We start from the raw sequence: 17,040 nt of genomic DNA, 5'->3' as shown, positions 1-17,040 counted from the left end.
ATCAAATATGAGCAGCAAATCTGCTGAGAGCGCCTCCTCCTGGCCAAAAACTAATACAGAGACCATTCAGAAAGGCGGGAGCACTCCAAAGACAGACAGAGATATCAGGCTGTAGTGAAAAATTTATCTCTACGCCACTCCTGAATATTTCATGCGCTCCCTCTCTGTAGCAGCTGACGTGGCCTAATGCAGTTTTCATGCATCCGTGTCCTTTTTTCTTTCCTCCTTTCTCTTTTCATTCCTTCTACAGCAGACTTTGAGAGCATGCGTGTTTGTGTACGCAGCCTTGACCCTTTTCCCAAATCTAGCATAAAAAATTGAACCCAAGCAACTGTGTTAGTGACAGTCGCTGTCAACTCAACACCATCACACCAATTCAAGATAACAATACAGCTAAAAATGCAATGCAACTACACAATAGTTGGGCCAACATATTGAAGACTGAAGTACAGGATGGAATAATGACATTAGGAAACGTTGTGTAGATGAACTATTCTCGAAGAACCTAAAATAAAGATGTTTTTATGGACATGGAAAAAAAAAAGAAAAAAAAAAGAGTAGGATATGATGCACGAAATAAGATGCATATGTAATTAAACAAAAGTATACATTTCATAGTGACAAGTGATGTGAAGCAAATGCAAAAGTACACAACAAAAGGATAAAGCAATTTATACTTAAGATATTTAGGCATTTTGTTCAACTTTGTAATTTTTTAATGTCAGCACACCGTTCATCACGAGACCACTAATATACACACAGCTAATTTCAAGTAGATTTAAACATTAGATTTTAAATCTCAAGAGCATTTTAATGACACAATTAGAACAAATTTCTATATACATTGGTTTTACATAAATTATCATTCAACTTAATGAAGTAGGTAAGTTTTATGAACATTTACACAAATGTTTGTTTAATGAATGAAGCCCAGTTGCCGCCACAGTTGGAATCTGCTCATTTTTGTGGGGAAATCTGTGCAATTAATAGATTTTAAAACGGGAAACAGTGTTAAATATAGACCTTATGTAGCCCCGCCCCTTTTCAGCGCTGCGCTCGTTGTGTTCTCATCCGGTTTGTATTTCCACAACATGAAGGTAAGATCTTACGGATTCATGAATGAACCGCACATTTTAAAATCTTCCCGGTCTATTGACATTTGTTATCACATCCACTTCAAACATTACAATGCTCATAATGACTTTTGTGTTACGCAGCACGTTTGAGCTTCTGCAAGAACCAATGAGGTTCATTCTTGTGTTACGTAGCACGTTTATGTTCGCTGATCAATGTTTATTTGTGAATAAAAGACTGTTCACCATATAAAGCGATCGAGTCTCTTCAGAAAATTCGGACTAAACCACTCAATTCATATGGATTCGTTTTACAATCTCTTTATAAACGTTTTGAAGCGTCATAGTGGTAGTTGCGTAGCTGTCAATGGAGAGACAGGAAGCTCTCAGATTTCATAAAAAAATATCTTCATTTGTCTACCGAAGATGAACAAAAATCTTATGGGTTTGAAATGACATAAGGGTGAGTAATTAATGACAGAATTTTCATTTTTGGGTGAACTATCTCTTTAATAAAGAAACACACAATGAATTTGTAAAAGTGTGAATAATGAGTGTTTGCTTCTGCCCAACTGAACAGATTCCATGCAGGCCTACAAACTGGATTCAGAATCTTTACACATCTAAGATTGACCTGCTATACAAGTCACATAAAAACAAAACAATCTCTAGTCATAGCAGTCCAGCTCTTCCTTAAACTCCTTCTTTCAGTCTCCTAAGCTGTCACTCTTTAGACTGAAAGACTGGGTCTCCAGGGTCCTGGACCCAACAGAGGCTGGATCTGTAGGTGTGTGTGCTAGTGGACTATGGCTATTTGAGCAGAGATTGATTAAAGATTCAGATGGACTGTGGCTTTAATCTTGTCAGAGGAGGCTTTCAACGCCCGGCCCTTTCACATCGACATTAAAAATGCATGACAGGACTTTTCATTACAAGCCACATCAGATGGATTTTAGATAAGGGTGCTAATGCAAATTATGGAGGATTAACACAACATCTCTAGGAGTTGACCCCACATTTAGTAGCTAAAGCAAAAATATTGATTCATGATACTGTACACTAGTAATGTTACTGTACATTAAGGAAATCTATTCAAGCTCCGCATAGTAGCAGATATATTGATACAAAAGCTTCAGAGATTTAAACTGAAGTCCAAAAACAACTTGCATGACAATGCTTTGAAACTAAAAATAGACTGTTGACTCTTAAATGAAACAAAGGCTTAATTACTGTATTGAATATTCAATGGCTACATTGCATTTTTTAAATGTAAAGTGTGTATTTTATTAATCAAAAGCAATTGTAATATTATTATTAATAATAATAATAAAAAAGTAAAATAATATAAATAAATAATAATAATAATAATAATGATAATGTTGTTATGTAATAATAATAAACAACGGTTCAAAAGAAGAAGAAAAAAGGACAAACATTCAAAAGTTTACAATGTACAATAAAATTTTACAATGTTAAAACAATTTTGTATTTGAATATATTTCAAAATGTAATTTATTCTTGTGATGGCAAAGCTGAATTTACAGCATCATTACTCCAGTCTTCAGTGTCACATGATCCTTCAGAAATCAGGATTATAAAGGATTATTTGATAAATAGAAAGAATTTCTATATTCAGAAATTTCTAAATTCAGAATTTAAGTTATTATAGGTTTACATTTTAGTTTAAGATTCCAATTCTCACTATTAACTAGTTGCTTATTAGCATGCATATTACTAGGATATTGGCTGTTTATTAGTATTTATAAAGCACATATGAATGCCTTATTCTGCATGACCATATTCTACATCCCTTAATCCTACCCAACACAGAAACTTAACTATCTTACTAACTATTAATAAGCAGTAATTAGGAGTTAATTGAGGCAAAATCGTAGTTAATAGTTAGTTAATAGTGAGAATTGGACGCTAAGTGTGACCTAGTTTATTTATTAGACAAAGTCTGTTTGTGACTAGTTAAGGCCTCACCGCCTCAAAATACAGTAGTTACTGAAAGGTCAACATGTTTACATCACATCCGTTCCACAAAACCACTTTCAAACCAATCACAGCGTTTACGCCATCACCTCCACCGCAGAAAACCGCTGTGTGCCCCCCAGCCTCCCTAAGAGGGGTTTTAGCACTTTGTCTCCAAACAGACAAAGAACAGCGAGATCTTGTCTTTTGAAGCGCTCTTAGAGCACAGCGGCTGTGGCCTGACTCTCGTTGGCTAATGGAGGCACAAAGAAAAGGGCCTCTCAGGAACCCAAAGACGCTGAAAGAGAGAAGCGCCCAGAAAGACTCGAGACTGACCATTGGCTGGCTGAATGCAAAGTTGAGGGCCTCAGACAAAGAAATGTGGCTTCACGCGCCAATAAAGAAGCTCCTCTGAAGGCCAAACATACATGTACTCAAACAGATACACACACAGGCCCCCTGAACCCCAGCCAAGCGGAACCTCATTCACGCAACAGAGGGGGGTCGACTCTTTGACTCCGGCTCATGGGGCGGTTATGGTGTGCCAGGGTTGACAAACTTATGGTGACCTCAATGCTGGTCCATGTGAATGACAGTCAAGTTCAAAAACAAAAACAAAGTCTAAAAAGAACGCTTTGCAAGATTACTTCTGGAAGTTGATGTCGGAAATGTTCATCTTGCATGTGTCCTGTGTAATTACTCTATGGCAAGTACTGATGGTACCATAAGTTCAAAAGTTTAAAAAGACAGCAAAACAGATATACTGTATGAGGAAAATGTGAGTGGAGCTTGCCAGCCAAGCGCTGCACAAAGATAAAGGCTGCGTCCAAAATCGCATACTCTCTTGAGTAGGTACTTATTCTGAATAAGTAATTACTTCACAACCGCTAAAAAAAGTATGTTCTCTATGAGTGTGTGTAGTATGAATGTAATCCGGACGTACTACTGTACATTCGCCATGCTGTCATTATCATGTGACCTACTGTGTCAGCTTCACTGCCATTCATAAATCCTCTCCTGTGGCCTGATGGGATAGCAAAGTGTCCATTGTATTCACACTTCAGAATCTCGCCAGAAGAAGTAGGTCATCCGGGTACTTTTTGCCTTCTCTTTTATTAGTACTGTGAATTCAGATATACTTTTTTTTTTTTATCACATACCGTTTTTCACCTACTGTATAGTAGGGAAGTATGCGATTTCGGACGCAGCCAGAGTGTAGTGAGAAGTTTGCTAGGGCGTTGCGTTCTGGTCATTTTAGCCCACCCCGAAGTCTCTATGATACTCTGGTGCCTCAATATGGCAAGTCCCCCTGTGGTGAAAATCAAGCTTTTAATGTTGTTTATGTCTATATGGTGTTTTTAATATGCTTTAAGACAAATCATGTGCAAATTCATAAGTCAACACCATTGCTGAGAATTTTCTCCTTAAAACTGCAGTGAACCAAAGACAGTCTCAAAAACACGATTTGATATCGCTGGTGATTCTGACGTCACAAACTACCTTGTAACCAATCACATCAACGAGTGATCATCAATGAGTGGATCTCTGGGCTGGTGTGAGTGAGTGGAGGCAGGGCTAATTTGCATATTCATAGAACCGCGTATACTAAATGAGGCAAGGGTGTAGAGTTACATTCAAGCTATTTTAAGGCATGAATAATTTTTAATATGTCATTTTGGTGAACAAAGATGAGTTCTTCTAACGGATAAAATTATTGACTGCAGGGGACTTTAAGTGTAAATCTATGGGACATTTTTGCAGGTTTGATTGTGAAAAATTGAGAATCTGTTTGCTTGGTAAAGTAATAGCTTATCTCAAACAAAACAAAACAGACTGTTTTTTCCACATAGATAACGGTTTTGTTTGAGATGAGCAAACACTATATAATTATGTTCCTCCATGCTTCACAGTGGTAGAGATGCATTTATTATTATATTTCTCACCATGCAACACGTGTTTCATAGTGATTCATCACTCCGCACACAACTTCCCATATTCTGACAAATACTTGATTCAGCCTTTGATAATTTTCTGAGACAACAATGGCTTTTTAAGTAGTGTATTTGCTTAAATTGAGCAAATTTCCTGACCAATAATTTGTGGTTAAGACAATTAAAAATGTAGTGTTTAGCCATTTTGGGCTTGGTGCCTTGGTCCATTTTTTTTGCCCAGGTGTGTATATAACAATAACCGTAACCCTAAAGTTCAGAAAAGTGTTTAATATTACCACTTAATGGCCTTTTCAACCATCAGTCTTGCAGTCTTGAGTAGAAACCTAAGCAAAGGATATACAGTATATGTGAACAAACAAACCGAGAAACTATTTGATTAATCATACCTGTATGAGGTGGGAGGGTACAGTCACCATAGCGACCGAGAGTGAAGTGCGTAACAGGCCTCGGAGGGCATAGAGAAAGGTGGAGAGGGCGTGGCAGTGGGCGGGGTTATCCTTACAGCACACATCATCCCCCCACAGCGCAGATCCCAGAGAATGAAGACCCAGCCGCAGGACATTCCGAGTCTTAGACTACAGAAGTGAAAAACATGAACATAAGACATAAGAAGATGAACATAAAAACATTGCATTCTCTCTGAGACTGTCAGGATATGTACAATTCATGTGAACAAATCTACATCTGGCTTTTGCAATGAATATTTCATTAAAGCACCGTAGGGAAAACTTTGGTGAACTTAGTGTTCAGTAATGCATGAATGAATATCTTACCGCATTTTAATAAGTGCACCTTAATTTACAAAAGAAACAAGGAGAAACCTGAAGTACATGACACTAATTTACAGTAATATATCAAATTATACTTCATTTTTACCTACAGTGTTTACAACTCTATAACAAGAAATTCTGTGGCCAAATAAGACTTTTGTAAAACAAGTGAAAAATGTTATGAGCTTGATGTGCATTTACTGTACTCAAAATATCAGTGCATGCAACACAGCAAAAAAATAATGTTCAAGTTTTAGGTAAGTTTAAAGGATTTAATTCTGTGTATAATACTACATTAGAACAGCTTTAATTTTTGCCGTTTTCATGACACAGTGGATTCTTTGTTTTTTCTGTCTGCTGTGCAGGAGAATCAACACACAACATGAATTATGTACTGCAAAGATAGCTATGAATGGATAAATTGTTGCAAAAAAAGAAATCAATATGTAAATAAATGAAAGAAAGAAAAAAGAAAAAGACAACCCATTATTACAATTCAGTATACAAATACTGAATACCAACGTTGTCAATGTTGGTTAGATTTTGAATGACAAAATGTATATCAATGAGATTTTGAGAAACTTTAATCGTAAACCTTTTAGAGTCACCATGAAATCAAAATGAACTATTCTTATTTTTTATGGAATATTGCAGTATTTATTATAAATCAAAAACCAAGACTAGTTTGCTAGTAGTTTCTTCGAGCTTTTCCTATGAGGTTTTATAATGTGTTTTTTTTAAAATAAGGTCTGAGGTAAACATAACTTGATGATACTTGAACACGTAAATTACCCACACCCATATGTGAATTTTGAAGCGGCTATTTGCATTTTAAAAAGCGTATGTTTATAATAAGCAGATGAGAACGTTTGGGGTGTGAGCATGTGCAGTTTACGCTGTAGAATAAAACGTCCAAGTCTCATCAAGTTATGTTTACAATAGACCTTATTTTACTCATAAATTGTTTACTCCATTATAAAATCGCGAGGGAACAAGTAGCGAATTAGTCTTCCAGGTTTTGACGTCATACCTGCAACCAAGCTCTAGCAAAACACAACGATCCAACCATCCAACCAACCATACAAAAAGTTTGAATAAAGTTAAGTGTACATTAAGTAGTCAAAGCTGAATTAACTACATAAAATAATGGAGGAGGAGAAAGAGAAAGACTTCAATTACGGATTTCCTAAACTATAAACAACACTATAAAATCCAGTGAATATGCATAAAATGAGCAATTATTTTATATCATTAGTAAGTTTACACTGTTTAAGCACATTCTGTGCTTCCGTCTTGTATTGATTTCCTAATAAAAGCATGTTTTAAATCACAGGACGACACTTAATTTACTTCAATTAGAGACTCTCAACAGGACATGATTAGCTATTGTACAATTTCACATTTATACTCTCTCTATAATGAATGAGAGAAAGAGAGAGAAAATGGTGAAAAGCAAACAAAACAGTGTCCAAATAGTATGTCATACATAAGTGTGCAATGACTTGTGTAACTAAGTCAGTAGTGGAGTCCTGTCTGTAGTGAAAAGCCTTTTGTTTGTTGGAGTGAGGGTCATGTACCTCTCAAACAACTTGAATCAATGAAGCAAATAGTCCAGCCAAGACCACTCAACAGCACGGTCAAACGGAACACGATGGTCAAAAGTGATTGGATGACATCTTCCAATCAGGACAGTTGCCTGACATGACCACAATGTGGCTGTCAACCTAAGAGCCAAAATGTCTGCTTCCAACAAGTGCCAGGAAATTCTTGGCACGTTATTCACCAACATCAGCCAAGCTAAGGGGCCATGGGTGAGAGATGTGCCCTCTGCAGTGTACAAAGTCTGAGAAATAATGCCAGAGAATTGAACCTTATTCACAAACCATCAAAGACCAAAGAGCTGATTCTGAACCTGCTAAATAAGGATAGAGAGGACAGACCAGAACATCTACAAAACTGGCCTCAGGGAACCATGTATTGTAAGACAAGTTTCAGATGTCTCGAAAAAGCAGGAAAAACTTAATATTTGCATATTTATGAAGATGTAAAAGGTAGAAGATGGTCACAGACCATACTTTTAGTTCAGACCTAATAGCTTTATAGTCTTTAGTAAGGGATTCTATCACTTTTTGGACAAGCTGTGGACTGCACACACAATAAGTTAGCTACTGTATCAGTCAAATTAGCTTTGAACATACAAATAAAAATAAATTGAAAAAATTAATCAAAATACAGGTAATGAATGACACCAAATAAAGCTACTTTCAGATCATACTGTAAAAATCGTACATTTCTGATCTTGAACTGCCAATCACGAATAGGTGCAAAATAATATTTCCATGATTTTTACAGGCTATAGAAATATTATTTTGATGTAAACTCTGAATCAACATGCACCAATGCTAAATTTTCAATATATTGTAATCATTATGTTAATAATTATGTACATATATACGTATATATGCACATTTCTGAAATACATTACTTGGACAATGTATTTAGTCACCTCTGATGAAAGATCACTCTAAACTGTAATGTAGACACATGCATTTTCTGTAAAGCTGCTTCGAAACTATGTATGGTGAAAAGCGCTATACAAATAAATGTGAATTGAATTTAGAATCCTTTCCTAATTAAAGGGAAAGATAAAAAATTATGTAACTGTAGAAAACAAAATTTAGAAATAGTCCTTAAAAAGACACAATAAAAATGCTTAAACCTAATTTAATCTATTTTTTACTTCATTCTACACTCTAAAAATAAAGGTTCTTTACTGGCATTGATGGTTGAAGAACCTTTAACATCCGTGGAAACTTTGCATTCAATATAAGGTTCTTTACAGCGGAAAAGGGTTCTTTAGATCATTAAAATGTGCTTCACACAAAGAAAAAAAAAGTTTTTTTTAAGAACTGATCACTGAAAGTTTCTTTGGGGAACCAAAAATGGTTCTTCTTTAGCATTGCTGCAAAAACTTCCATGTGGAACCTTTATTTTTAAGAGTGTATATAAGACAGAAAAGTTCCCAATGCAAGAATTGTCCTTTTGCTTTGATATTATTGTACATATGCCTTCATTCAATGAAACTGTTGTATTGTGAATAACTGAATAATCCGCTAGTATCTTTGAAATAGAGAAAAGGAGGGCTAGATATCTTAAACAAACCAGCTGAAAATAGTCGTGGTGTTGAATTATCAGCATTCGTCCACTGACAATAAACGGTGAAGTTAACACCCTCCACGCCGTCCAGCAATCAGACGCATCTTAAGTTAAATAAACCTCATTGTTTGACTCTGTTTCCAAAGCTTCTTGAGGGTTGAGCTTGACATTTCAACAGAGAGGGTGTTCCTGACTCACTTGCTTCCTCCTTCCCTTCGGCCACACTCCAGCTTTTTTATCACTCACACTCTTTCCCCCGCTATGTGTGCATGAGAAAGATGATATGCTTCAAACCAATTCTGATGGTAACAAACATAACCGCTATTCTTTACTAACAATAAAGAAAGATAATATAATAATCTAACACAACCTGTACACAATGTTTTATTTTAAGTTTATTTCAAACTTTAAAAGTCATTGCAACAATTCTAGAATTGAGTCACCAATCTGACAAACGTTTTAGTCAGTCTCACTGTTGCCCTGTTTGCTCTCATTCTGAGCATTCTTGCCTTTGTGCCCATGTTCTCTCAACCTCATCACATTCCGCGACCTCTGCCAACAGAACGGCACTGTTTGATGATGTAAGCGCTTAATCTGTCGTTTGACTGACGGGGATCGAGGACTTCCAGGGTGAGGAGCCCGAGGTGTCCATCAGTTCCACGGATTCAAAGAGAAACTATGTGCAAATATCAACAAGAAAGAGCTAGCACAAACAAGACATCAACTACTAAACAGAATAAGACTGATTAGGAACTTGATTTATTCAGATTAAAAAAGCAGGAATAAGATTGTTTACAAGTCTAAATTTCGAGGTGCTCAACAAATGAAAATTGCATGACATGAGCTTGATTTGTTTTTTGTTGGTAAGTTCGCTCAGTTGGTAAGACTAAAATGTATAAATAAAGAGTAATACACAGAATTTTTAAATGTCTTCATGCAATCTAACTAAACTGTATTTGAATATGCAATCCTTTGCATTTTGCAAAAATGCTTGAATTGAGATAAAAAGTTGCAAATACCTTTTTTTATGTTCTTATTCCATGGCGGAAACAAGCTTCCATAGTATTTAGCACAACAAGCAATTTCTCTTTTTTAATTAATAGCTTGCTGGGGTGACATAAGCCTAACTCCAATTTATGTAAATGAGGGGTTTCTAAATAAATAAATAAATCTAAAATATATAATAAAAGTGGTTTTAAAAGACTCCGTAGTAAATTTGAATGTGATTTGAGAGTCTTTGTATAGGAAACTAGTATACTAACTTCATGTAATAAACGTTTACTTTGTTTACTTTAAAGGCCCCGATATTCTTCAAGCAAAATCGAAGAACGATCTGGTGTGACGTCATTTCGAACAAAATTAGGCAAAAACGAAGTTTGTTTTGTGTTCGTATCGGGAGTTCGAAACAGCTTGCCAAACCGAACTTCCCTGGTAAACACCTGCGAACTACCATTGGTCCGTGGCGTTGACATATTAGGTAGGTGTGGCTCTGAGGCTCCGCCTTCTTTGACATGGAAATCTTCGCCAGTTAATTTCTGTTCAGTCTGTCAAGGTCAGACATCCACGAGTAAAAACACGAAAACACTGTAGAGCCATTTAATAGTAGAAATTGAAGTTGAAATTGAATTGCAGAGCTTGAGCAAATATCCACATCGCTATGATCAGATGCTTCCTTTACTGTTTTCTCATCTCTGTCATTTTTGTTGTGTTTATTTTATTGAAAGGAAAGAGCGCGCAGCACATATTTACATATATAAACGCTGCTCTCACTCATCAGCATATTCGCTAACAGTATAGCCTGCTCACGTATTTTTAAACTTTTTTTTTCTTACTTTGGTCACTAGACCATCTCTGGAGTTCACCACATGACAGAAGTCACATTAGAGCCACATAAAGTTGGAAACTGATTAAAAATAGCGAGTGTATCCTCAAGCGGCCTGGTCCCAAGAGCGGCTCGGCAGATGCAGTGCTGATGCGGAAGTCAAGACAGGGGCTATCATGGGGCCGTTTCTGAGAGGGGCCCCCAGAGGGGCCGAGCTCCCCTGCTTCTCAGTAGGAGCTAATGAATATGAACAGACAGAGGGCATATTGCCCAGTGTCTGTCTTGGCCTGTTTACCACAAAACTAATAGGACTCAGCTTTAAGGAAGAGGAACCCAAGGGAACCCATCTCCCTCCTGAGAGTGATTCAAGCACAACATATAGAAACTGAGAACTAAGGATGATATGAGAAAACGAGGAATAAAGGTGGAAAATAAAATAAAACATACAGCCTTTATATTTGAAGTTCTTTTCTGCTTCCTAATTATCACAAGCTTATGAAAGCCACGTTACAAAGGAAGTGAAAGCACAGACAAAATCAGGCAACAATTAGCCAACCGAGACCAATCAGTGAAACAACAAATTAAAGGTCTTGTAAAAACATTGCCTGCAACAAAACGCTTTCATTGTTCCAGAGGTGTGAATGACAGAAAGCCTGTTAACTGTGCATTACATTATAGCCTTTGCTCAATTTAAAGGGACAGTTCACCCGAAAATTACAACTGTGCCATCATTTATTCACCCTCATGTTGTTTCTAACCTGTACTTAGTTTAGATTATTCTGTTTAAAAAAAAAAAAAGAATCACCATGAGTATGATGAAAGTAGTCCTTTTGACACTATATTCCATGTCTTCTGAAGCCTTATGACTGAAAGTTAAGTCAGGATGACAGGATTTTCATTTTTGTGGGTACTATTCCTTTAAAGTGCCTCTATTATGCTATTTTAAAGGTTCCTAATTTTGTTTTGAAGGTCTCCTACAATAAGTTTACATGCATTCAAGGTCAAAAACACTTTAATTTTCTTATAATATACATTGCAGCATGACCTCTTTTCTCACAGTGTCTGAAACGGTTCGATCAAGGATTCAGTTCCTCTAAACACCTGCTTTCAGAGAGATACTCTGTTCTGATTGGTCAGATGGACCAGCTGTAGTGACTGGTCTACCGCTTACATCATGTGTCAAATGACTGAATTTCAGTTCTAGACACTTCCTTACTACACTTGTATATAGAGTAATGCAAACACTTACGATGGCGTCGACTGTTCACGGGCAGCCAATGAAGACAATAGGCTGCCATAATGCAAATTTTTTACAAACGGTAGGTTCGAGCAGGAAGTAAAACTGGAATTACTGACGACTTGTTTCAGGCAAGTCTGGATGGTTTCTTTCTTTTGGGAGACAATAACTCAATTTATCCTGCACTTTGATCTTTGAAATATGCAGACCTTTTACATTCACAAACAGCTACATAACACACTATAGTCCCTTTCACACAGAGGTTCTGGATAATGCACTGATAACGTGCCCCGGGATTTGTCCTAGGATTGTTTGCTTTTGGTTCATTCACACCGCCAGTGATTTTATGGAATATGTGGGTTTGTTCAAACACATCCCGTAAATATCCAGTAAAGACTAAGTCGAGAAACCACGCTTGTGCATTTTTTTTCTGATTTGATCATAAACTAGCGGATTGCGTACAGTTCCACTAAGCCCTACGACACACCCCTTACGGCATTGGTCCTGCCTTTTGTTCAGACAGGGCACGTTCCAGGACTGATCTCAGCAAAGTTACTAGGTTTCCGGGACGTGTTTGAGTTCACACAGAAGGATCCCTAGAAATTTTATGGCAATTTTCTGGGATGAATGTGAAAGGGGCTTATTTCAAAGGTAATAATATCCCAAAAAAGCATAATAGGAGCACTTTAAAGTCATAAATATTGGATAAACGTTCATAATTAAAACGTTCATGATCATAAGAACAACAGAGAGAGAATAACAAATAGCTAAACAAATTGTAACCAACCTGGGGTGTGGATCCATCAAACCCTTCCTTACGGATGACGGTCTGGATGGACTTCAGGAGAGCATGATAGGGTGATGGTAACGGACTGAGAGATCATAAGAGAAGAACAAAACTTTAGATGTTAGAGAGACCTAAAGCTAGTCAAAGTAAAAAACACTAAAAAACACCCAAAAAAACACTAGCAATCACCCAGAAAACCTATAGATTCATGGAGACTTTGACATAACTTTGGCATGAATGCAACTTAGCAGATCAAATAATTATTATAAAATCTCCATCATCAATGTGCACATTACTGTAAAGACATTTATAATGTTACAAAAGATTTCTATTTAAATAAATGTTGGAAATAAATGTTGGGAATATTCAGAATTATTTACTGTATTTTTGATCAAATAAATGCAGCTTTGTTAAGCATAAGAGACTTACTTTAAAAACACTTAACGACCAAAACATTTAGAAAGGAAGTGTAAGTGTAAAATGCAATCCCATTATCATAAGAAAAGTTTAAAAGTTGCAAAGGTGCATGTGCAAGCAAAAGAGTGCTTCAATATATCAGTTATTTTACTTATTTTCATGCAAGGGTTTATTTTTTTAGCAAAGTGCTTTAATGTTAATGATTATGATTATGGCTTCAGGTCGAAAGTTGATGATACCTGTGTACAACTTCAATTAAAACCACTCACGGCTGTGGCATATGCTGCCAACATAAAGCGGGATTTGCTTCGGTATCACAAAAGCCTGTTGACATCGGCAGTAACCCTGGCAACCAACCGGTTCATGTAGATGCAAGGAAATACATCACTAATTAAATCAAATGAAATGAAATGAAATTAATTAAACACTTTGGCACCTCCGTCAGCTCGGGGCGCTCCCCCTGAGGTCTGCGGTGAGTCTGAGTGTGCGGTGTTAACGGGACAGTGCTTCTGATCCCAGTGACACAGCGCTTCTATGTTAAATCAGGGGTGAGATGTGCAACTCCTAACAAGGAAGGTCAAAACAGTTGACCTGCTCTAAGTTGCACATTCTGTCTTTACTTTTTAGACCCTCTAGTTACACTTTAAATTGCAAGAATGAAAATGCATCAGATATCACCAAACCATGTGGCATTTATTTGAAGGAAGATTAGCATATTGGCACATCTTTCAAGCAAAACATGTTACAAAAATAAGTATTAAGTTGTTGAAAGTAAAGATTAGTAAAGTAGTAAAGTTTGGGGTCATTAAGATAAAAAAACACACACAAAAAAACACTTTTTTTAACACTTATTCAGTAAAGACATTAACCATTACCAACCCCAAGCCTTTGAACAGTAGTGCATACTGTTCAAAATGAAGACAAACGTATTTGGACACTTGTTTGTTGACTAATGTTAAAATGTCTTTTCTATGTGTGAACTTACATACAGTACATATACTATATATATACTAACACACACACACACAGAAAACTCTTTCATTCTGTCACTTCAGTCAATCATTTCAGGCTTTCCCTATCATTCTGGCTCACGACATGTTGTAATGACCACACTGTGCCACTCTGCATGAAGCTATGATAGCCATCAATTACTCAAAGATTGAGAACTGGATCTAAAACAGCCACCTCCAGGCCCGTCACTGCCTTTCAGTTGTTTAAAAGGACTCAATCAAACACAGCATCTATTGCATAATGCCAACAAATGTCCACAGAAACTCATTCTGAAATTGAATTGAGTCCTTTTTTTTTCTTTTTAAGCAAAAATGAAGCTCTTTTTACATTTGATAAAAGCACTTAAATGAAATATTGTGAGTTCTTGGCGCCGTAAAGATGTTTATCATTATTTTAGAAGTGGGACTACCGTTCTAGTAAGTTCAAAATTTTGCATCTGTGAAATATCATGTGAAAGTTACAGGGTTTATCGGCTTTACATGGCTAAGATATGACTAGAAATGCTGGATTATTCTACGTCACGACGCTTCCTGCGCTACGTCCTACGTCATACGCATGCATCCATCTCCATGAACGCGCGCCGACTGCCACCGGAAGCCAGTTATTTTCGTTTATAAAGTTTTAAATATGTATATTTTTACGACAAAACCGCACGGATTACCCTCAGAAGGCCTTCGTTTATCCCCCTGGAGCCGGATGGATTATTTTTGTGAAGGATGCATGCACAATTTGCGACTTGAAGCAGCTGGACCCCATTGCTTCACATTATAACCACTGAAAGATCTAAGACATTTTCTAAAATAACTGAAAATGTGTTCGTTTGAAAAAAGATTGACATATGCATCTCGAACGGCTTGAGGGTGAGTAAATCATGGCTTAAATATCATTTTTGGGCGAACTATCCCTTTAATATTTATCATGCTTAGTGTATGACCTTTTTTTCAGGATTCTTGAATAGAAAGTTCAAAAGCATATCAATAGCATTTATTTGAAATGGAAATCTTTTGTAAAATTATACATTTAGTCACTTTTGATCAATTTAATTTCTTTTAGAAAAAAATCTTACTGAACCCAAACTTTTGAACAATAGTGTACAATTTCACGCTCTGATCCCAACTGACTGATTTGCTCCTTAATGGGGTGAAACACGTGTTCCCCTCTTTTGATTAAGACCTGGAGATGTGGGGGTGGTGGTAATCAAAAGAAGACCCGCCCCCATTGTGTCTGAGACACAGAGACCGCAGCAGCCCAGCGGAGCGTGATCGCTTAAGGTGCCGTCCGTGGAGGATAAAGGCCGACAGGTGAGCTAATTAAGATCACAGTGATGTGAGCGCGAGGGGGACCAGAGGTAGCATCCGTCTTAAACAACAGGCTCCGCTTTCACCTGGAGAGCAATTTGTGCCAATTACGCCACGTAGTGAAACGGAGCGATTTAACAGTCTGGAAACGGCATGGGGCTTTTTATTCTATGAGCTGTGAAACACAGAAAGACAATGAGGGTTTTTTTGTATCTCAAGACATTTAGTAGTCGTTTAAGCTTGCTGATTAATTGATTTCTCCGAAATGGATATGAAGCAGTTTTCGACATCAGTCCCAATTGGTGCGTTATAGCAAAATTACCCACATAGGCTCATTGCAAAATGTGCCTCTACCATCATTTTCAGACAAACTCCAAAAACGTACCTCTACATTCAATTCACAACAGTTTCCTTCTGAAATAAACATTAGAGGCAGTAAAACAATGCTTATCCCTTTTCACACAAATTATGATTACGGGGTAGATTATCGATCAATTAAGAATTTTCATGCAGTTCCCTGCACAATACAGTTATGACCAGGCCTTGACATTCACTTTTTTGCTCACCGGCAGCCACTGTGGCTAGTGGTTTTCCAAAGTTGCAACAAAGGTGGAAAAAGCCACTCAGTATTTTCACTGGCCCCGATTTTGACATCAATTGCATGGGGAAAAACTGCCATTTAGATATTTTTTTATATTATCTCATCATTTTGCAGCAGGTATATTAGGCTGCTGTCACTTTAAGACCAGATGCATGGATCCATTATGCTGTATGCATTTTCTTTCTCTCACTTAAAACATAACTGACTGTGTTTACGTGAATATTCACCAAGAACGGCATTTTCACATTATTTTGCGTGTACTTGACCGTTTAAATGCAATAAGGCAGCGAAAACGAACACAAGATGGCTTTACAGGTATATGCATGCACTTTGAGTGTGAGCACAAAAATCTGCAGGAATGAGTACAATTATGCACAATACACGCAATCCCCACTGAAATTCAAGCCCTGTAACACCAACAACATTCATTTGGAGCAAATGAAACAAGTGAGTAAGGAGAGGTGGGTTTGTGTTTCAACTCACGGTCGGAGAGATAAGAGAACGAGAAAGCACAGCTGGTATCGTGTATCTATTCTGCAGAAAATTTTTATTATAAGCCACTGCTGAAATCCACCCGCATTTGGTGGGTTGTCAGGTGTTAATGTCAAGCCCTGGTTATTACCTGGTTATGCATGATTTATAAGCTAACACATTTGACATTTGCAACACATAATCAGCTCCATATGTACGGCTTATCTGACATAGTAAATTTGCTCATTAACTTACCTGGTAACGCATTGCAAACGCTACGAGTCCCGTGAAACACCAGTCACGATAAAAGAGTTCAAAGACACAAGCTAAAATGGCATGGTTGCTTCAACATTTTTATATATTTGTATGCATTTTTTAGTATTTAGTGTAGTTGGCACGTCATTTTCAAATGCGATTAACCTTCATTTAATTTCCAAGCCGCCGCAATACGGACAGCCACCAATGTAATAA

General features: G+C 37.0%; 1 protein-coding gene across 1 annotated transcript in view; it reads right to left on the bottom strand.

The window, feature by feature from the left end:
* Nucleotides 1–17,040, bottom strand: part of elp4 (elongator acetyltransferase complex subunit 4) — a 65,236-nt gene that overhangs the window by 34,557 nt on the left and 13,639 nt on the right. The window contains exons 6-7 of the mRNA XM_084110312.1: nt 12,772–12,856; nt 5,386–5,574 (exon numbers count right to left, since the gene is read on the bottom strand). Of these exons, the coding sequence (XP_083966438.1) occupies nt 5,386–5,574; nt 12,772–12,856 (274 nt within the window). The remainder of the gene's footprint in view (nt 1–5,385; nt 5,575–12,771; nt 12,857–17,040) is intronic.

The sequence above is a fragment of the Abramis brama genome, assembly GCF_963993115.1.
Source record: "Abramis brama genome assembly, chromosome: 3".
Taxonomy (NCBI): domain Eukaryota; kingdom Metazoa; phylum Chordata; class Actinopteri; order Cypriniformes; family Leuciscidae; genus Abramis; species Abramis brama.
This window is presented reverse-complemented; position numbering and strand designations above follow the sequence as displayed.